This window comes from Pangasianodon hypophthalmus, chromosome 13 (genome assembly GCF_027358585.1).
Source record: "Pangasianodon hypophthalmus isolate fPanHyp1 chromosome 13, fPanHyp1.pri, whole genome shotgun sequence".
NCBI lineage: Eukaryota > Metazoa > Chordata > Actinopteri > Siluriformes > Pangasiidae > Pangasianodon > Pangasianodon hypophthalmus.
In genome coordinates this window covers 10348772-10365947 of record NC_069722.1, presented here as the reverse complement: position 1 = coordinate 10365947, position 17176 = coordinate 10348772, and the positions used below count along the sequence as shown (strand labels likewise).

At 40.8% G+C, this 17176-nt stretch overlaps 1 protein-coding gene across 1 annotated transcript in view; it reads right to left on the bottom strand.

Moving 5' to 3' along the window:
- Positions 1–788: 788 nt before the first annotated feature.
- helz (helicase with zinc finger) overlaps positions 789–17176 on the bottom strand; it is a 43384-nt gene continuing 26996 nt past the window's right edge. Inside the window, exons 22-31 of the mRNA XM_026916301.3 lie at positions 13609–13813; positions 9806–9857; positions 7681–7865; positions 6543–6750; positions 5777–5859; positions 5176–5629; positions 4410–4650; positions 3581–4064; positions 2801–3023; positions 789–1780 (exon numbers count right to left, since the gene is read on the bottom strand). Of these exons, the coding sequence (XP_026772102.1) occupies positions 1437–1780; positions 2801–3023; positions 3581–4064; positions 4410–4650; positions 5176–5629; positions 5777–5859; positions 6543–6750; positions 7681–7865; positions 9806–9857; positions 13609–13813 (2479 nt within the window). The 3' untranslated portion in view covers positions 789–1436. The remainder of the gene's footprint in view (positions 1781–2800; positions 3024–3580; positions 4065–4409; positions 4651–5175; positions 5630–5776; positions 5860–6542; positions 6751–7680; positions 7866–9805; positions 9858–13608; positions 13814–17176) is intronic.

Genomic DNA, 17176 nt, shown 5'->3' with positions numbered 1-17176 from the left:
AAATCTATAGCCTTCAGAACTATATATAGTAGAACATGTTAAAACGTGTCCATGTGAAGGGTTTTCGCTGACTGCAACACACATATACACCATAAACAAACTTGCTTTATTAACACCTCTGTTTTAAATGGCTCACTCACCAGAACAGAATAACGAATGTTGTTTTTCCAGCAGCAAATAATGTCTACACTCAACGGCTGAACACAGAGCTGGAGTTCTAATGCTGGAAGCAAGTCCGTGACTGCAGGTGCAAATAAAATCGCCATTTCTCTCTGTTCTCAGCACAAATGAGAAACAAGACAAGCTGATTATATCTCTATCATGTGGCTCAAGTCACAACCCACCAGTGCCCAAAGTCTAAAGGAACAGAAATGTGTTCATTTTGCTGTGGTCTGTCTTATGCATTTGACATATCTAAGTAAAAATAGGACATTAATGGATTTTAATGAGTGATTTTCCTATCTCCTATTCATTATCAGCTGCATTAACATCATAGTGTGAATTCACATGTACTTAAGTGATAGTAATTTGATAAATAGGATACAGCATGTGATTTTTAAATTTTTTTTTCATAAATTATTTCATTAATTTCCCCAAAAGCTTCAAAAATGTACAGTTTCTATCAAGGCAAATCACTGCCCAAGTCTCATATGAGCAATGCTTAGTCTATAGATTTTCAAACTGTGTTAATATTATATAGAAAACATTCTGAAATCTCATACATCACAACATTTAGAAATGAACATAAAAGAAGGTCTTACTCTGGTAATGTAAATGAAGCGCACAGATTTCATCTCTTTTATTTATTTATTCTTATGTACAGTCTGAGAAAAGTTTGTCTACAGCTATACAACTTTTTATAATAATTTTTGTCCGAGTCGGTTCACCACTCAGCTGCTGGCACAAGAAAACACACTGATAATGATTAATGAACTCATCATTAAAAAGCCAGCTGGTAAATAAAATCACTTCAACAACTTTACTTCAGATAATAGATACAAAGAGAGCAGACATAATTAGAAGAAAAGAAAGACAGGCAGCTAAGTGGTCAACCAATTTATGGTGTTTTTAAAAATCTTTTTTTTTTTTTTTTTTTGTTTGGTTTTTATGAACTTTTGTGTGTGTTTTTCTTGAACATTTTGGTATTTTATATATATATTTATATATATATATATATATATATATATATATATATATATATATATATATATGCGCGCTGATTTCCACAGAAAATGTAAAACCACAGATGTCAAACTGTAAAAGAAACGACTAACTAAATTAAGTAAAAAATAATAAAACACAAAAGGCTAACTATCCGACCAAAATCAAAAGCTGTTTTTTTTATTGTTGAATTTTTTTGTAGATTGTTATTCAATTTTTTTTAATCATTTTCACTCAATAGGGTGTATATAATTCATATATATTTATATATTCACTTACTTAAAATACGAGTAATAGCCATTGCTACTGTTGGAACTCCCTATGCTAAGGTCTTGTAACAGAGAGATGGGATCGCTGTTCTTTTTGGTCTGCTCAGGCAGCGGGCAGCGGGGCTTGGGGGGAGCTCGGAGGGCGCTGGCATAGGACATGGCAGGGGGTTTGTTGTGGCCCGAGGCTGGCATGGAGCCCACTCCTCCCGGGTCTGGGGGGGTCTGCTTGCTGGGCAGGAGGGCTGGAAACTGTCCATGCTGCTGAAGCGCTGCAAGGCCAGCGGAGTGAGGAGGCTGCTGCACACACTCAGCCTGGATGTGTTCCTCTGCAGCATTCACCGCCTTAGAAACTGCAAAGGGGATCAGCACAGAATTATAGGCAATGATGAACAGTGATGTTTGGAGTATATATTATATACAAAACACACAGTGCTGCGCAAAAGTCTTAGGCACATGTAACAAAATTTGCTAAATCCAAGATGCCTTAAAAAGAATGAAATGACACTGCTAAATATAAAATGGGACTAGAAGAGCAGCAAAAAAACAGGAAAAAACTAAATCAATATTTGGTCTGACTATCCTTTGCCTTAAAACTGCCTTAAAACCTGCAATAGTTCTGGACACTTTGGCTGCCACACTTGTTTCTGTAGGTAATATCAGACAGCTTTTTGAAAAGTGGTACTTTACATTACACGTTACTTTCAGTCTTTAGAACAGTCTCTAGAGTTTACACACACTGGTGCAAAAAACAAATAGCATCCAAGGAGTGGGAGCTTGGCTTGTTGATGAAAGAGAATGGCCATAACACTTTGAACCTTGAGGTGCATGGGCTACAATAGCAGAAGGCTACATCAGAGTTTCATCCAGTTTCATCTTTATGTAGAAATAAATCCCACGTGGCTTCCTATTCACTATATATTCTTACTACATAGGGTATAATACAAGGTGCTGTAGAACCTACAGGGTGCACTATACACACAATTCAATACCATTTGTGATTCAGCCACAGAAGTGCCTGTTTGAAATTGTTACAACTAACTGTAAAATTTCTTATAGGACACAATACAGTACAACATTGGATGTGAATGTAAATTTTTGTCTCTGAATACATAAATATTTTGAAAGCAAAATTGGTTTTGAAAGCCCTGCTACTGACATGCTTAAAAGTTACGTCTACAATTAAAAAAAAAAAAAAACAAGAAAAAAAACAAAACAAAAAAACCCCAGACATTTACATGACTGGGAATGCTTACACATCACAGGTGTGATCCTTAGCTTAGTTGAGTTGTAAGTACATCTGTTAATTTGAAGCATTCTCCTCAAAGAAACATAAATAGCTTCCAACAGATCTCGGGGTTGCACTAACTCACCTAAAATATCCCTCTGAGGGACGAGGTGACTCGCTCCATTGCATGGAATGTTGTGGAGTGGAGCGGGGCCTGGGCTGGGCCACAGGTCTGCAGGGGGGTATGTGAAACAGGCTGTGGGATCCTGAGACTCCTTACACTGTACCACACTCTCCCCATATGGCTGGGGAGAGCTGGAGGATATCCGCCTCTGGTACAGGGGCCGTCCGGGCCCTCGCGGTTCATACTGAGAAACAGAAGATGAGAGAAGTTTGGTCATGCGTTATTTTTAACCTGACATTAAAGGAATACTCCAGAAATTTTCAAGCTAATCTTTATGTACTGCTAAACCATAAGATAAAATTATAAATTCTATTTTTTTTTTTAGTAGTGAGAAAATAAGAAAAACCTGATTACACAAAACACAAAAATTGCCTTTAGACTTCCAGTATAAGTGAACTACCAGTAAAGCGGTTCGTTTCTTAGTACAAGGAAACCTGTCAAAATTCCAGTTTGTGCTAACATACACTACAGATGCAGTATGTAGAGTTTTAGCTGAAAAGCCACAGAATATTCCTTTAATTGGCATAAGCTAAGAACCTTAAATAAGACATCAAGTCTGTTTTTGGTCCAAATTGTCCCATTACAACCATTTTTAACAGAAGAAAAATACACCGCTTTTGCTTAGGCACAAAACTAACTGCATTCATTTACATGTCTTACTTCTTCTATACTACATACAGTACACTAAACGCAACCCAAGAAAATTTTCTTTTCTTGGATGCATTCTTTTAGGAGTCGCACCTCTTCTAGACTGTGCAGGGCATTGTGTGGGGCCTGGAGCTGCTGTTGTTGCTGTTTGTGCTGCTGAAGCTGAAGCTGTGTGAAGGGCCCCTGCTGCAGGCCAAATGCCAGCGTCGAGGACTGCTGTGTCCCGGCATGATGCCAGTGAGCCTCAGGCAGAAGGTACTTGACGGGCACGTGCTCAGGGGGTAGAGGGAGGGCGGCCTGGCTGAAGGCCTGTTGCTGGTGAAAAGGGAGCTCACGGCTGGTCTCTGGGTAAGGGAAAGGCCCTGGGACCGGAGTATGGTTGTGGTTGTTTGAACTGCTGGAGGTGGATGAAGGGAGGACAGAGGAGGCAGTGGAAGGTGAGGGCAGCTCTCCAGGAATGTGGGGCTGCTGCACCTGCCGGTACTGTAGCAGGCGTGACTGAGGAGGGGGCATTTCAGCAGCGTCACGTGGCTCATACGACTCCTGAGGGAGCGACTCACGTGGGAGACCAGGATACCTGCAGATGGAAGGGGTGGAAGAAACTGGCCACATTAGAAATTCATAACTCCACAAGCAAATTCCTAATGACAATATTAAAGAGAGAGCAGTGCTTTCTGATTCCAAAACCAAGTGAGGAAAAACAGGAAAACATTGTGGGCTCTATAGTGACCCCTTCCCTTATGTGGGCGTATGTGGTTATTGTATACCTTTAAATTGCCTCAATATAGTAGGTACACCTAATAAAATGGCAACTGTATTAAACTTGCTAATTAACAGGTCATTCAAACTGAACAGGATATACTGCACAAACCCTCTTTTAGTCATACTGTGATGACCAGTTTTGCATAGAGCTCGGACTGACCTGGGCATGGGTGCACGGGGCTCGTCCTCAGCAGTGGTGCCCAGGCCCCAGTTGGCACGGAGCAGCTGCTGGGGGATCCGCATGCTTGGCTGACCCAGGTGTGCCAACTGCTGGGCCAGGGTGAAAGGAGGCACAGCACCTTGCAGGAAGGGCCCAGGCTCGTTCCACTGGCCTAGACGCACCGGCTGCTGCTGTTGTGGTTGAGGAGCCAACGTCTCCATGCCAGAACAGCTTTGACCATCTGAAAACAACAAGAAGGTTTCAGATTGAGTGTGGATGTCTGTGTTTGCGAAAGGCATGATCATAAAATACTATTCATTTTCATTAAAACAAGTTAGACCGATTTGGTTGAGAATTCATGGAGACTCAAATAAAAGCTACCAGAAGAAACTGCCTGGCAAGGTTCGGAAAACCTGCTGCTCATTAGACTATCAAGCAGATGGACAATCAGATTTAACAGCAAAATGGTCATGCATTACACATAGCCATACTGGGGGCATATCAGAATTTGATTAGGGAAAACAATCGTAAAAGAATCAAAATTATCACAAATATTGACAATTTTTACCAAATATTGCTGGATCTACATACAACACAAAGACACTGTAGCCAAGAAGTCCTGAACATGTCTTTTCTCGTAACATCATTTTTCTTTTCTAGTCATGAAAATAACTTATGTTGCTTTACTGGTTGTCATGGTGATAAAATGATGCCACCCCCCCAGGCCCGTGACACTGTCAGTTTTCTGCACAGAGTGCATACATACCCAGCGAGTCGCCAAGCAGCGAGTCGAGACTCTCCTCCCCGAAGCTGTTGAGGCGCATAGGCTGCTGATGGGGCTGGTGCTGGGGAGGCAATCCTCTTACAACGTTCTTCAGTTCATCAGGCACAGTGCCCATCAGGCTGTCCCCTCCGTCAAGGCCGTCCAGCCCTGGAGAGTGCAGGGTGCGCTGGGCCAGAGGGTGGCCACTGAAAAATGAGGGAGGGAAGGCAGAGGGCTGTGGCTGTTGGGTCTGCACACGAAGGGGAGGTCTGGGAAGGCCATAGTGTGCCAGGGGGCCGGGAGGGGCATGGGGGGCAAATGCTGGGTGAGGAGGGGGTAAAGGGAAGCTGAGTGGCGGACGCTGGGCAGGTGGGTCTTTACGCAGAAGACGGCTGGAGGGAAACACCAGGCCGGCATGGGTTTCAGGGCTTTTGTTCTGAATTGGCTCAGGCTCTCCCTAAGAAAGAGGGCAGCCAATATAAGACTTAAACTGTGACAATAAGAAAATACCATGATAACTGATCAGTTGATTACAGCATGCATGAATTCAGTTTTGTACCCAACAAATTCTTATGCAATGACAGATAAAGGGATGGATGGATACCTGTTTGTCCTTCAGTTCAGGAGCTTTCCTTTCAGGTGTCAGCAGCCTGCTATGTTCCACTTTTCCATTAATGTCAACCTTTCCTGTAAAGAACATGGTGCATTAGTACATTTGAGCCTCAAAACAGCACCCCATAAAAAGATCGCTGCTTGAAAACTACAACACTTGATAACAAATTTGCTAACAAATTAATAGAACAGCTTATCACCTTTTTCACAAATATAAAATGCACCCAGTGTAACACAGATCACTCTAAAGAGCATGGTTGCATTTCTAAGATATTTTCAACTTCCAGTGGTTTGCTAAAATTGCAAGGCTTTCTGGGTTACATAATAGGCAGATGTATTTTTTTTTAAAAAACAAACAAACAAACAAACAAAAAAACCTTTATATTCACAGATTTGTAAATCAAATTTAGCCACGTGTGCAAAAGTGCCCACCATGACATATAAATGACATAAATTTTAATTCTTTTCAAATTAAAAAAGCAGAGAAGAGCTGAGGAAATAGTACAAGCTGTAGAAGCTGTAAAAGACATTATCAGGAAGACCATTAGACCCATGTCAGCCTATACTCTCACCTTTTTGGATATTTTAAGTAGCTACAGCTTCATGTACTGAAAGCTCACTCTGAGGAAAACACCTTATGTAAGCTGCATTATCACACATTCACAACTCATAACATACATGCTCATTTACAGTACCTGCGCGTTCATGAGTACTATCCTTTAATATACAAGAACACAGAACATCTAGGAGTACAGTACCATTGGCAGTAGGTTCCTGCAGCAAGTCCTTGTCAGTGGATGGCAGTTGGCCAATGCCTAGCGGGGAAGGCTGGTTCAGACCATAAAGCACTGGTGATGCCCGACTGACGGCAGGCCGCAGGTTCAGGTTGTAGGCTGCCATGGCTGCCTGGTGGCTCATGATGCGAGGGTCCATGGCAAAGCGGTTCTGATAGCCTGGCCATGGTAACTGGAAAAATATTGCAACAGAAGAGGCTTAGTAGAGTTCATGTAATCTGTGTGCAAAAACAGGGACAATTTTAAAAAATGAAGGGTTTAATAGAGTAGAACTGGGTTTTATTTGTGAGTAATTTTTACTTTTGGTTTAGTTGAAATTATGACTGTTATGAAAATGTCAAACCCTAAATTTCTGTATACTAAGAATAAACATTTCTATTTTTGGGTTGTTCAAATGTCAGTCAAAAACTTTTTGTACTGCTGACCTTGCCCGCAAACTTCTGAGCTTTCACAGAGAGTGGCTGGAGGACTCTAATCACTGTTTACACACACAGTCACCTGGATCATTAATACTGGCCATCATTTTAATTGGCTGGGTCTGTGTTTAAACAGATGACCAAGATATGCTAGCAGTCCAGCAAATTAGTCAACTCTTTAAGAAAACAGAGCAGCAGAATCCTCCTTCCTCTCCTATTACAGCTGTATACACTTACCACCCACTTTATTAGGAACACCTGTACACCTGCACTTTCATGCAGTTACCTAATCAGCCAATCATGTGGCAGCAGCGCAATGAAAAAAAAAAAAAAAGTACTTCAGGTAACGTTCACATCAAACATCAGAATGAAGAAAGGCTTTTCTTTTTGTTTCTTTGCACCATTCTGTAAACTCTAGAGACTGTTGTGTGTGAAAATCCCAGGAGATCAGAAGTTTCTGAAATACTCAAACCAGCCCATCTGATACCAACATCCATGCCACAGTTAAAGTCACAGAGATCAGACTTTTTCTTCATTCTGATGTAAACACTACCTGAAGCTCTCGGCCTGTTTCTGCATGATGTTTTGCACTGTGCTGCTGCCACATGATTGTCTGATTAGATAACTGGATGGTGGACGGTGAGTCAGAATCAAAATCCTATGGTATGAAACATGCCAACACTCACCGGCAGAGACATAGGCATGACCATGTTGCCCCCATATACAGCGGGCACATAGAGGATGCTGGCTCCAGTGTGAGGGTCAATGCGCTGTACAGGACTGGGGGATTTGCCAGAGGGTGGTGCTCCTCCTCCCGTTGGAGTGAAAGCCTGGATAGGATTCCCCATTAGTACAGCAGCGCTGGGCTGAACTAAACACACACAGAGAACAGTGAGCCAAGACAATCAGAGCAATCACAAGAAGCTTGAGAGTAGCATAATAGCAAGATGGCAATGAATGCAACTGACATGTAACACTGATCAGTCTATGAATCTGTCAATGAACTGGTCACTACTAGAACATAATCTGAACAGTTACCCAATGTTTGTTTCTCAGAGGCTCTTGCTACTGCTGATGCTGGGTGAAAACATACAGTGGACACAATTTAAAATCGATCAGAATGAAAACAACTTGCTTTTGGTACCATGTTCACATTTGTGTTCATGATTTAAACTCAACAAGCAGCTTACAGCACAAGTCTACAGCACATACAGTATACATTATGTGGCCAAAAGTTTGTGGACACCTGACCATCACACTCAAATGCACTTTTTGAACATCCCATTATAGATTTCTTCTTCTGTCATATGGCTCTAATTTAAAACAGAGACTTAACTCCACCTAATCAAGTTAAATAACGTGCACATTTTCTTTAGCTGAGCAAAAATAAAGCAAATATTCAAATGCTCATTTTGACTAATTCGCTAACCTAAAACAGCAAATTGATCATGAATAACGTAGCTGAATCTCACACATGCAGTTAACTCCTGACTCTGCTTCATTTGTGCCCATTTGAAATGAGAAGGATTACATGATTAGTAAATATGGCATATATCATTTTATCTTGGATTTGTTTCAAAACGTATGAAAATCAGGGCCCTGGTTTCACATCTATCTCTAACACACACAGTCACAAACACAAGATTATTTACTCAACCACTCCGAGCAATCCAGAGGAGTAATTCTGAGTAAACAGAAGCTGCTATCACACACTAACGGAGAGCTGATGTTTTGATTGGACAGAAGTGGGGCTGGGATGAAGCTGGATCCACTTGACTGATCTCAACACCATTTCTTTTCCTAAATGACTGAAAAAATCTGAGGCTCTGCTCTTTCTCACCTTTTTCTGCCTCAGTGATCACTCAGTGATCTACAAACTAATGATTTTGAATTGTAGAAGTGCTTGCAAACCACACCAATAATATTCCCAAATACTTCCCATCAAAGTGCAGAGCCTGAAAAAATATCCCTCCCTCAGCACCGCACCAACACTATTGCGTGTGTTTGTGAGCATTATACTTGAGATGAGTGGTATTGCTTTGATTATGTGGTTTGTCCGTAGGAACTGTATTGTTAGCTATTGCAAGGTGATTCCATGGGGTATGTAGGTGATGAGTGGTGTCCAGATAGAGTTAAATTTGGTAGTTTTATTTTTGACTGAGGCAGAGTTTTTCCATTGTTATGTAGTCGATTAATAGGTTTTTCCAATGCGTGATATTAATGGTATTCTTTGATTTCCAGCTTGTTAGTATGGTTTTGTTGGTGCTGTAAGAAGGACTACTGTGTTTTCCTTTGTGATGTTGATCTCAGATGTCTCTCTGATTAAGCATAGAGAAGGGGAGAGTGGGATATTGTGATTTAGAAATGAGATATTTCCTCAGTGATTTGTTTCCAAAGTGCTTAACCCATATGGCATGTATGTAATTGTCCCATATGGCATGTATGTAAACTGCCCACTATTCCTTCCAGGTGATGCTGCAATGCATGTATATATTAAATGGATATATTTGCACTATAGGACAAAATATAGATTCAAACAGCACCCAACAAAACAAATTTACAGACATTTAAAAATTGTCCACTAATGCAGCAGACTCTCAGCCTTTTGTCAAACTCTTATTCTATGGTAATAAACATATTAGTGTCCATTATCTTTTGAAAAACACAAGTTAATGTTTATTTTTACAGTTAGTGTTGCTTTACAACTTTTGGGCTTCAGTGTATTTGTTTTAGCATCTCACAAGGGCATCAAGTATCCAGTATAGCACTATATTGATCCCAAAATCCTATGTGGATGGGTGAGAAACTTACCAAACCCTTCAGGAGGAAAGTGCTCTGCATGATTGGCAAGCTGTCCTTTCACCTGTGAAGAAGAGAAGAGACTGAGTTAAGGAGAAGAGGACAAGCATCTACTGCTACACTTGTTATCACTGGGTGGGCCTGGAGTTAACAGTTTGGTGTTTGGGGTTATAAATGGAGTAGAACTATCAGGGCTAACTCTTGGCCATGCAGCAAGAGATTTAACCAGAAAACAAATGACTACAGGGCAGCTCAATCCAATTTCAAGAGCAACTTTCCACCCCTAAAACACCATTCACCCACATGAGAGACTACTGACTCCTCAATACAGCATTGTGGCAGTCACAAAAGCACATCATCAGGACAGACTGGGACAACAGTGACATGAATAGCTAAATGGGCTTTGTACAATGAAGAGTTGGGAATGGGAACAATGACGAAAGCACTGCTGGGAGAGCGGTGCCTCGTTTAGCAGCTTACATGCCGAACAATTTCTTTCTTCACGGTGTAAGCACAGAGGCAGCACAGAGGCTCTTGCAGCTCACATTTGTAGCGCTGGCAACAACTTCCTAAATCAGAGCTCATTGATGTAATCCATGAGGAAGGCATTCCTTTTCACAACAGATCAATGCCATTTGTGTGCATGCAGAATGACATGCCAAGGCGTCAATGGCCAATTCAGTGATTGCGCCCATCCAAATGCTAACTGGGGTCAGTTCAATCACTGTTAAAGGCACTCAGCATATCGCTGGTTACAAATTGCAGTGCTTATCGTTTCAATAACTGTAATATGTGCCATTGTTGGCTGACTTATAGAACAAACACAGCCCAAAGAGAGAAGGAAGTCAGAAAACTTTCCTAACAGAGAGGTGGATTAATAATCTTAGGTCTCAATACTAATCTTAAGTTTCAACAGCTTGCCTATTTGTTCTAGTTCTCTTAAGTTCCCTGCATCTCTTCATCTGTTTAATGCTACCAAGAATAGAATTTTTGGTTTAAAAAAAAAAACGAGTAACTGGACAAAAAATATATATACTGTGTCAGGATTTTCAGACCCAAATTTGTATGAATATGTCATACGCCAGTTCAGATACATCAATCATCATCACGCCCTAACGTCAGGCACGAAAGTGTGACTGCACAGTGACAGATGAGAGCCAGCTGCCACTCAGGAGAGCAAACTGGAGTTAGTGTGTGAAAGAGTCAATATGATACTAGAAGAGAAAAATGGATTGAGGAGTTTAGCATTTTTCTTGTTAAACATGTTAGGTATTTTTTTTTTTTTTTTTGGTCTCTATATTAGTGGGACGTCAGTGAATAACAGATAATCATCATCCAAATCATCCTTGTTGTGGAATTGGTATTGTCACCTAGTTGTGAAGTTGTTGCGCTAGAGAAGTTATGATAGCCGGTTAGTGATTAATGGGAGGCGTTCGTTTGTTCTCCCGTATTTTGAATTTCAAACTCGGGTATGTGTGAATGGGTAGTGATGTCACTCTCAGCCATGATGCAGCATGACCCACGTATTTGTTCTTCCACAAGGAGTTTGTGAAAACTTTTTTTTTTGAACCAGTGAGAGATATTCCAAACTGTCATCCAGTAGCTTTAAAATATTCTTGCTAGACATATGCATCAAATTTAATCAAACACCATTTTTGCATTGTGGATTTGTTATTTTATGGAATTACTCAAGTATTCTTATAACATGAAAACCCTCATTCACCAAATGACTAAAGGACAAATTTAATTATGGTTATTGTTCTGCATGAGAACAAGAGGTGTGATTCAGAGGATAACTGTAGGCAGCACTGGACTGTTGAAAGGCCACTTGGAAAACTGTTGCCCATGAGAGCTCTGACTGTGTTGATACATTGAAGCCTGTTTCAGTTGGGTTATTAATACAGTAGACGTCCATTACAGACTCTCTCCCCTTTGCTCATTCATGCTTTTTTATTTAGAAAAGTTACTCTGGCTTTCAAGAACAGTTTCCATAGCAACAGAGCACATTAATCACAGAATCAAATAACCTCAAATAGATAGGTGGCCTTTTCTGGTCAGGTTTGGAGGGACTTTTTCAATGCACTTCAAGGTTTGAGCTATTATTTGGCTCTCAGGAGGAATAACTTGGTAGCTCCAGCAAACACAAACAATGGGAGGACAACAGTGCTACATTCAAGTCTCATCGCAAACAGCATTAATCACAGATATTAGAAGGCTTTGAAGCAAATCATTTACCACATTAGCAGGCTTGTATGGAAAAACAAGTCTTCCCACAAAGCTTCCATGAAGGTCATGCTTAATAGTATACCAATAATACAGCCAATCACTCCAATCAGAGAGCAAAAGGGCATATGATGTCTCTTTTAAACTAAAGAGAAAATGGGTTGACCTGAAAAATAGGGAAACAAAAGCAATCCGATAAAGGAATGGAAAAAAACACAAGAACAATAAAGACCAGAGGAAAGCGAATTACCAAACTTGGAGAGTAAGTAGGAGCGAGAGAGTAAGAGTCAGCCTTCCAAAGAGGCAAAGGGGAAGAAGAGAAAATTACTGTAAGGCAGACAGATAGATTGAGACGACTTCTTCCTATCTCAATCATCTTCTCTAGCATGTTTATCTCCCTCCCCCCTATGGGAGTAGGACTGACTGGCATATTATTCATCTGAGGGTTTGCTCCTGCTTGGCTCATGCTCAGAGACATTCTCCTCACCTGGCTGCCAAGAACTTTTATTAATATCACACAGGCAGAAGGTGAACGCTCTTCTTTCATTCACATATGTCTGAGCACACACCGTGCTGTGCCCACTGCCAGCAAACCCCAGTACTCACTCACTCAGTGTCTGACATGTTGCAAACATTTTTGGTTTAGGTTATTTTAGGGCTAAACTTGTAACTGCTTTCCAATAAATACCTCAAGTAATTTTAGCCTTTCACTTAATTACTGGTCATGGTTTTTCATTTTAAAAATACAGTATTTAGGTTTACGGTTTTGGTTTCTGTCCAGTGTGTATTTCCAGTGTGCAATTTTTATTTAGGTGATTCAGTGCGACTATAGTATGTCCTAACTATGTTATTATACACTTACAAAACTGGTCTAAATATCCATACCCAGTTCTAGATCTAATAAAGCAATACCTAATTAATTACTCAAATCTATACAACCACACTCAAAACAGCAATATAACTACCAATCTGACAGTGTCTAAGATGTGCATTTGGGAAAGAATAGGTAGCTATCAGAAAGAGATGGAATTACCAATGTAATGTTACCCTTCTAAGCCTGAGTTCACAACGACATCGACATGACAACAGTAGCTGGAATTTGTTCACTTTCATGCGAGCTGACGATCTGCAGCAGCGGGAGGCAGAACAACTGTTAACAATGTGACATGGGCAGGAGGATTGGTATAAAAAGCCGAAATGGAGTTTAGCTTTATGCAAATTAAAAGTTTAACAACGTGGCCACACGCAATGAGAGTATAATCAATCCTACATGCAGCTCCTGAGCCAGTCAGTAATACTTACTCTGCTGCTACAGGCTTGATGTGTGGATGCATTTTATATACAAACATTTCCCGAGAGATTTTGTAATTTGTGGCTAAATTAGTGGTTTTTGTATACATTTTGTAGGTAGCATGTGTGGATACTGTCGTCTGTCTGTGTATCACACTAGCCGGGCACTACCAGTAGTAGTAGAATGATTTGATAACTGTGAAACTTATATCTCTGCTGTTGTGAGCGCAGCATAAGCCTACTTGCTTTAGTGGTTTGCTACGATGTGATTTAGCTTTAGCAGTATGGTAGCTGGTTCATACCTTAGGTGGGGAGTGCTGGTGTTTGCCGGGTCCCTGGGGCTGCTGGGCTCTCAGGGCTCGGGGGATGAACTCGGGAGCCAGTGGATTCAGCACGTAGGTCTTCTTCAGCTCGAGAGCCTCCAGCTGGGCCTTGATCTGCTCGAATGTGATTCCATGCAGACTCCCGTTATCATGGCAGATGGAGATGAATGTTTCCCAGAACTTTCTGCGCAAGACAAGAGAAATGTGTACAGTGAGCAGGGTGGTCCACAGTCACAGCTGTGCTTGCTGTATACAGAACGTTATACTGACATCACATTTATCCAGCTAAAGACATTAAACAGTCAGAGTATCTAAATACACAACAAAGCTATTATTTGTTTATGGATGAAAAATAAAGCAACAACTAAGACCATTCTCAAAAACGATGGTGAAAGAAATGTTCATTAAAATTGTTTTCACCAAAAACTGCTGGGAAAAACTGTGTAATAACATCAGTTAATTCCAAATACAGTGACTGAAAGAAAACTGAATTCTACATCAAAACTTGAAGCCATGCTGCTATGACAAATTTTGCTCTCAGGAGGGGATCCAATCTGTTTAACTGGGACAAAACAACATTTCAGCTGTGCAACTAACTAGTACACAAAAGCAGCACACAAGCTGACATGTTATGTTCGGTGGCCTTCACAAGGATTTCGAGCTGCAAACATGAGAAGGTGTGTGAACTGGAACTAGGAAAGCACTGAGGGAAATGTGCCTTCATTATTAAGCAAGCATTTAAAACAAGTCAGAAACCCGAAACCCAAGGGAGGACAACAAAAGAACAACAAAATCCTTGCATCATTTTCAAGTCTTGCATTTTTGAAACCCAGCTTGCAGAGCGTTCAGTCAAGAAATGTCAGCGACAGAATGTAACAAGACATGCCCACTGTTCCATATCCACATCCTGCAATGCTTTCAGATGAATCAAAAACCACATGAGCTGCAAATATGAAAGTCAATAACCTAATCTAATCAGAAGAAGAAAGCAAAAAAAGGGAATTTACTAGCTTGCCTGGAGAGACGTCAGTCTCAGGACTCAAAACGTGCAAAAACACTACGCACTCAAACTAAGTGCTCATAGACATCAAAAGTCTCCCAAATAGCAGCCTGGGCTTATATCGCAGGGTGGTGGATTTCTAAAATGGGCTGCAATTTGGGAAAATAATAGTTGTAATTGATTATGCTAATGCAGGGAATGAGAGACGTTTGCGTCACGGTCTAGACGGCATCATCCTGCATCTCCTCTGAGTACATCATAGCTGTTCTGGAGAGCACACTCATTAATGCCAGGTCAAGTCGACACAACAGCCTCTCACTCCAGAAAGATTGTGTGTGTGTGTGTGTGTGTTTCTCATTTCAAAAGAAATCAGGTAATAATACATGCTTAAAAAAAAAAAAAAAGTCATGAGAAGTTGCTAAATGGTGTCATGCACTAATTTGCATATTCATAACTATAATCTGCATATCAAAACAGAGTGATATTTTCTGGAAAGACAAATGGAATATATTAGTTTTAGTAGAAGGAAATGATAATAGAACTGGATAAAAGATAAAACCAATTTATGTATTCATAAAGCCATTCTTGTTAAGTCTAAAGTAAAGGACATGGCAGTTTGCAGGGGTGACAAGTATGATCAGTGTTTGGTTTGGTGGGTTCATCGGTTCGTTTATTCTTCAAACACACTGCTGGTGACTGGTGAATAACAAAAGACATTTCCATAAATCATTATGCATGATATTATATTCACATTAATTATATATTCTTCCTGACAATTCTTGCTATTATCATCCAAAAGTGTTTGCAAGAGTTTTATCACTAGCGTAAGATTCTGGCCTGGGCTACACTATGTGGTAATATAAAAAGTGAAGCAGGGTTATTTTTGTGTCTTCCTGTCCAGGACCTTCCACAGTCAGAACACATTAGATTCCAGTAGATGTTATTTACAGGCCAACTTTTTATTTGTTTATTCTTTTTTTAAATGAGGTTTAATGAGGTTTGGATTACATTGATTTGATTCAAGTGATCAGTCAAGCTGGCTAACTGATAATAGTTGCTTTTGATTTCCATCACTGTAACACAGCATAAAAAATATATATATATCATGATCCCTTAGAGGTCCCCAGATTCCACTCTGAGAACCACTGGTGTAGATAATCCCTTCTCCAAAGCAGGCTGAATTGCTACATGTCTTTAGATTACTGATACTCCAAAGCTGTGCATTAAACAGAGTATTGAGTATAACATTGGATCAGAGCACTGCGTCTCCTCCTTCCACAACATGGGAGCACACAGACAGAGATTGATTTAATTGCTGGGCCCTTCGGCTTGACATTTCCTGTAGCCGGGCTCCAGTGAATGGCTGACGTGAGGCAGTCACCATAGCGACAGTGGAGCTGCAGCTAGGGAGGATACAGATTGGGGAGCAGGGGCTGATGGGCAGTGCTCTCAAGAAGCATGTATTGACACACACAACTCAAGTTGGTCTGCTGCTGCTGAGATAGCAACAGTTTTTTTTTTTCTTGAGTCACAAATCAAAGCATTTGTTTGACAATACAGAGGATTGTCCCTTTCCCATCAACCACTGGATATATGGAGCTGCTTTCATGATAAGCTTCATCACACCATTTTGTGCCATTCTATCTGTTTCTCAGTTTGAACAAGACTATGGACACACACAAATACAAATCAGTAGCAAGTGCAGTAGCTTCACACTATCTCCCTCCCACGCACCCAGGAAAAAGTGCCAAGTGCATTTGCATTTTCCTCACTATCCCCTGGCGCTAAAGGGCACAGCGTGAAGCTGGAGTGTGCCAGGCGGACTGAAAGCTGGGACTTTCTCTGGGGAAGCTGTGAGCGCCTGGCCATCTTCAGACTAGCTCGCAGCTCAGGCTGATGCCAGATACACTTAATGTTCGAAAAGCATCATCTCAGAGCTCCACCAGCTGCAGCTTTACCGTTGGCCTGCCCAATTAACAAAACAAATAAAATGCTATTAACAAATTACAATAAACAGAACACTAATTAAAATGGCAGCTTCAGCTTTTCAAATCAGGTCTTCGAGAAAAGGCTGCAGTTACTTAGTAGGCATGTCTGCTGCATCACAATTAAGCCACAACATCAGATGAGCTCCAAGGGAGAGTTCACTAATCGTTTTTCATCAATCATGGCACTAGGGATGCATCAGTACTGATACTGGAATCAAGTACTGTTTGAATATCATGCACATTTCCTCATAAAAATGCTCTGATACCAGCATCATGTGTGATTGGATGCTATGTGACGTAAGCCTAGTGTATGCTGACACCCTAATGAACAGAAGACACAAAATGACAGCAATTTAGATGCATTTCACAATTAATAATCAAAGCAAAGAAGACTGCAAACTGTGTTCTATGAAAAAACAAAGAGGCAGAACTACAGCATCTTCCTACATGATAACCCATCTTATGGCACAGAGCAGTGAAGCAAGCATGCATAGAAACCATCACATGTGAGAGCACCTCAGTTCTACAAGCACCGAGACATGCACGCTTCCTCTCGCAG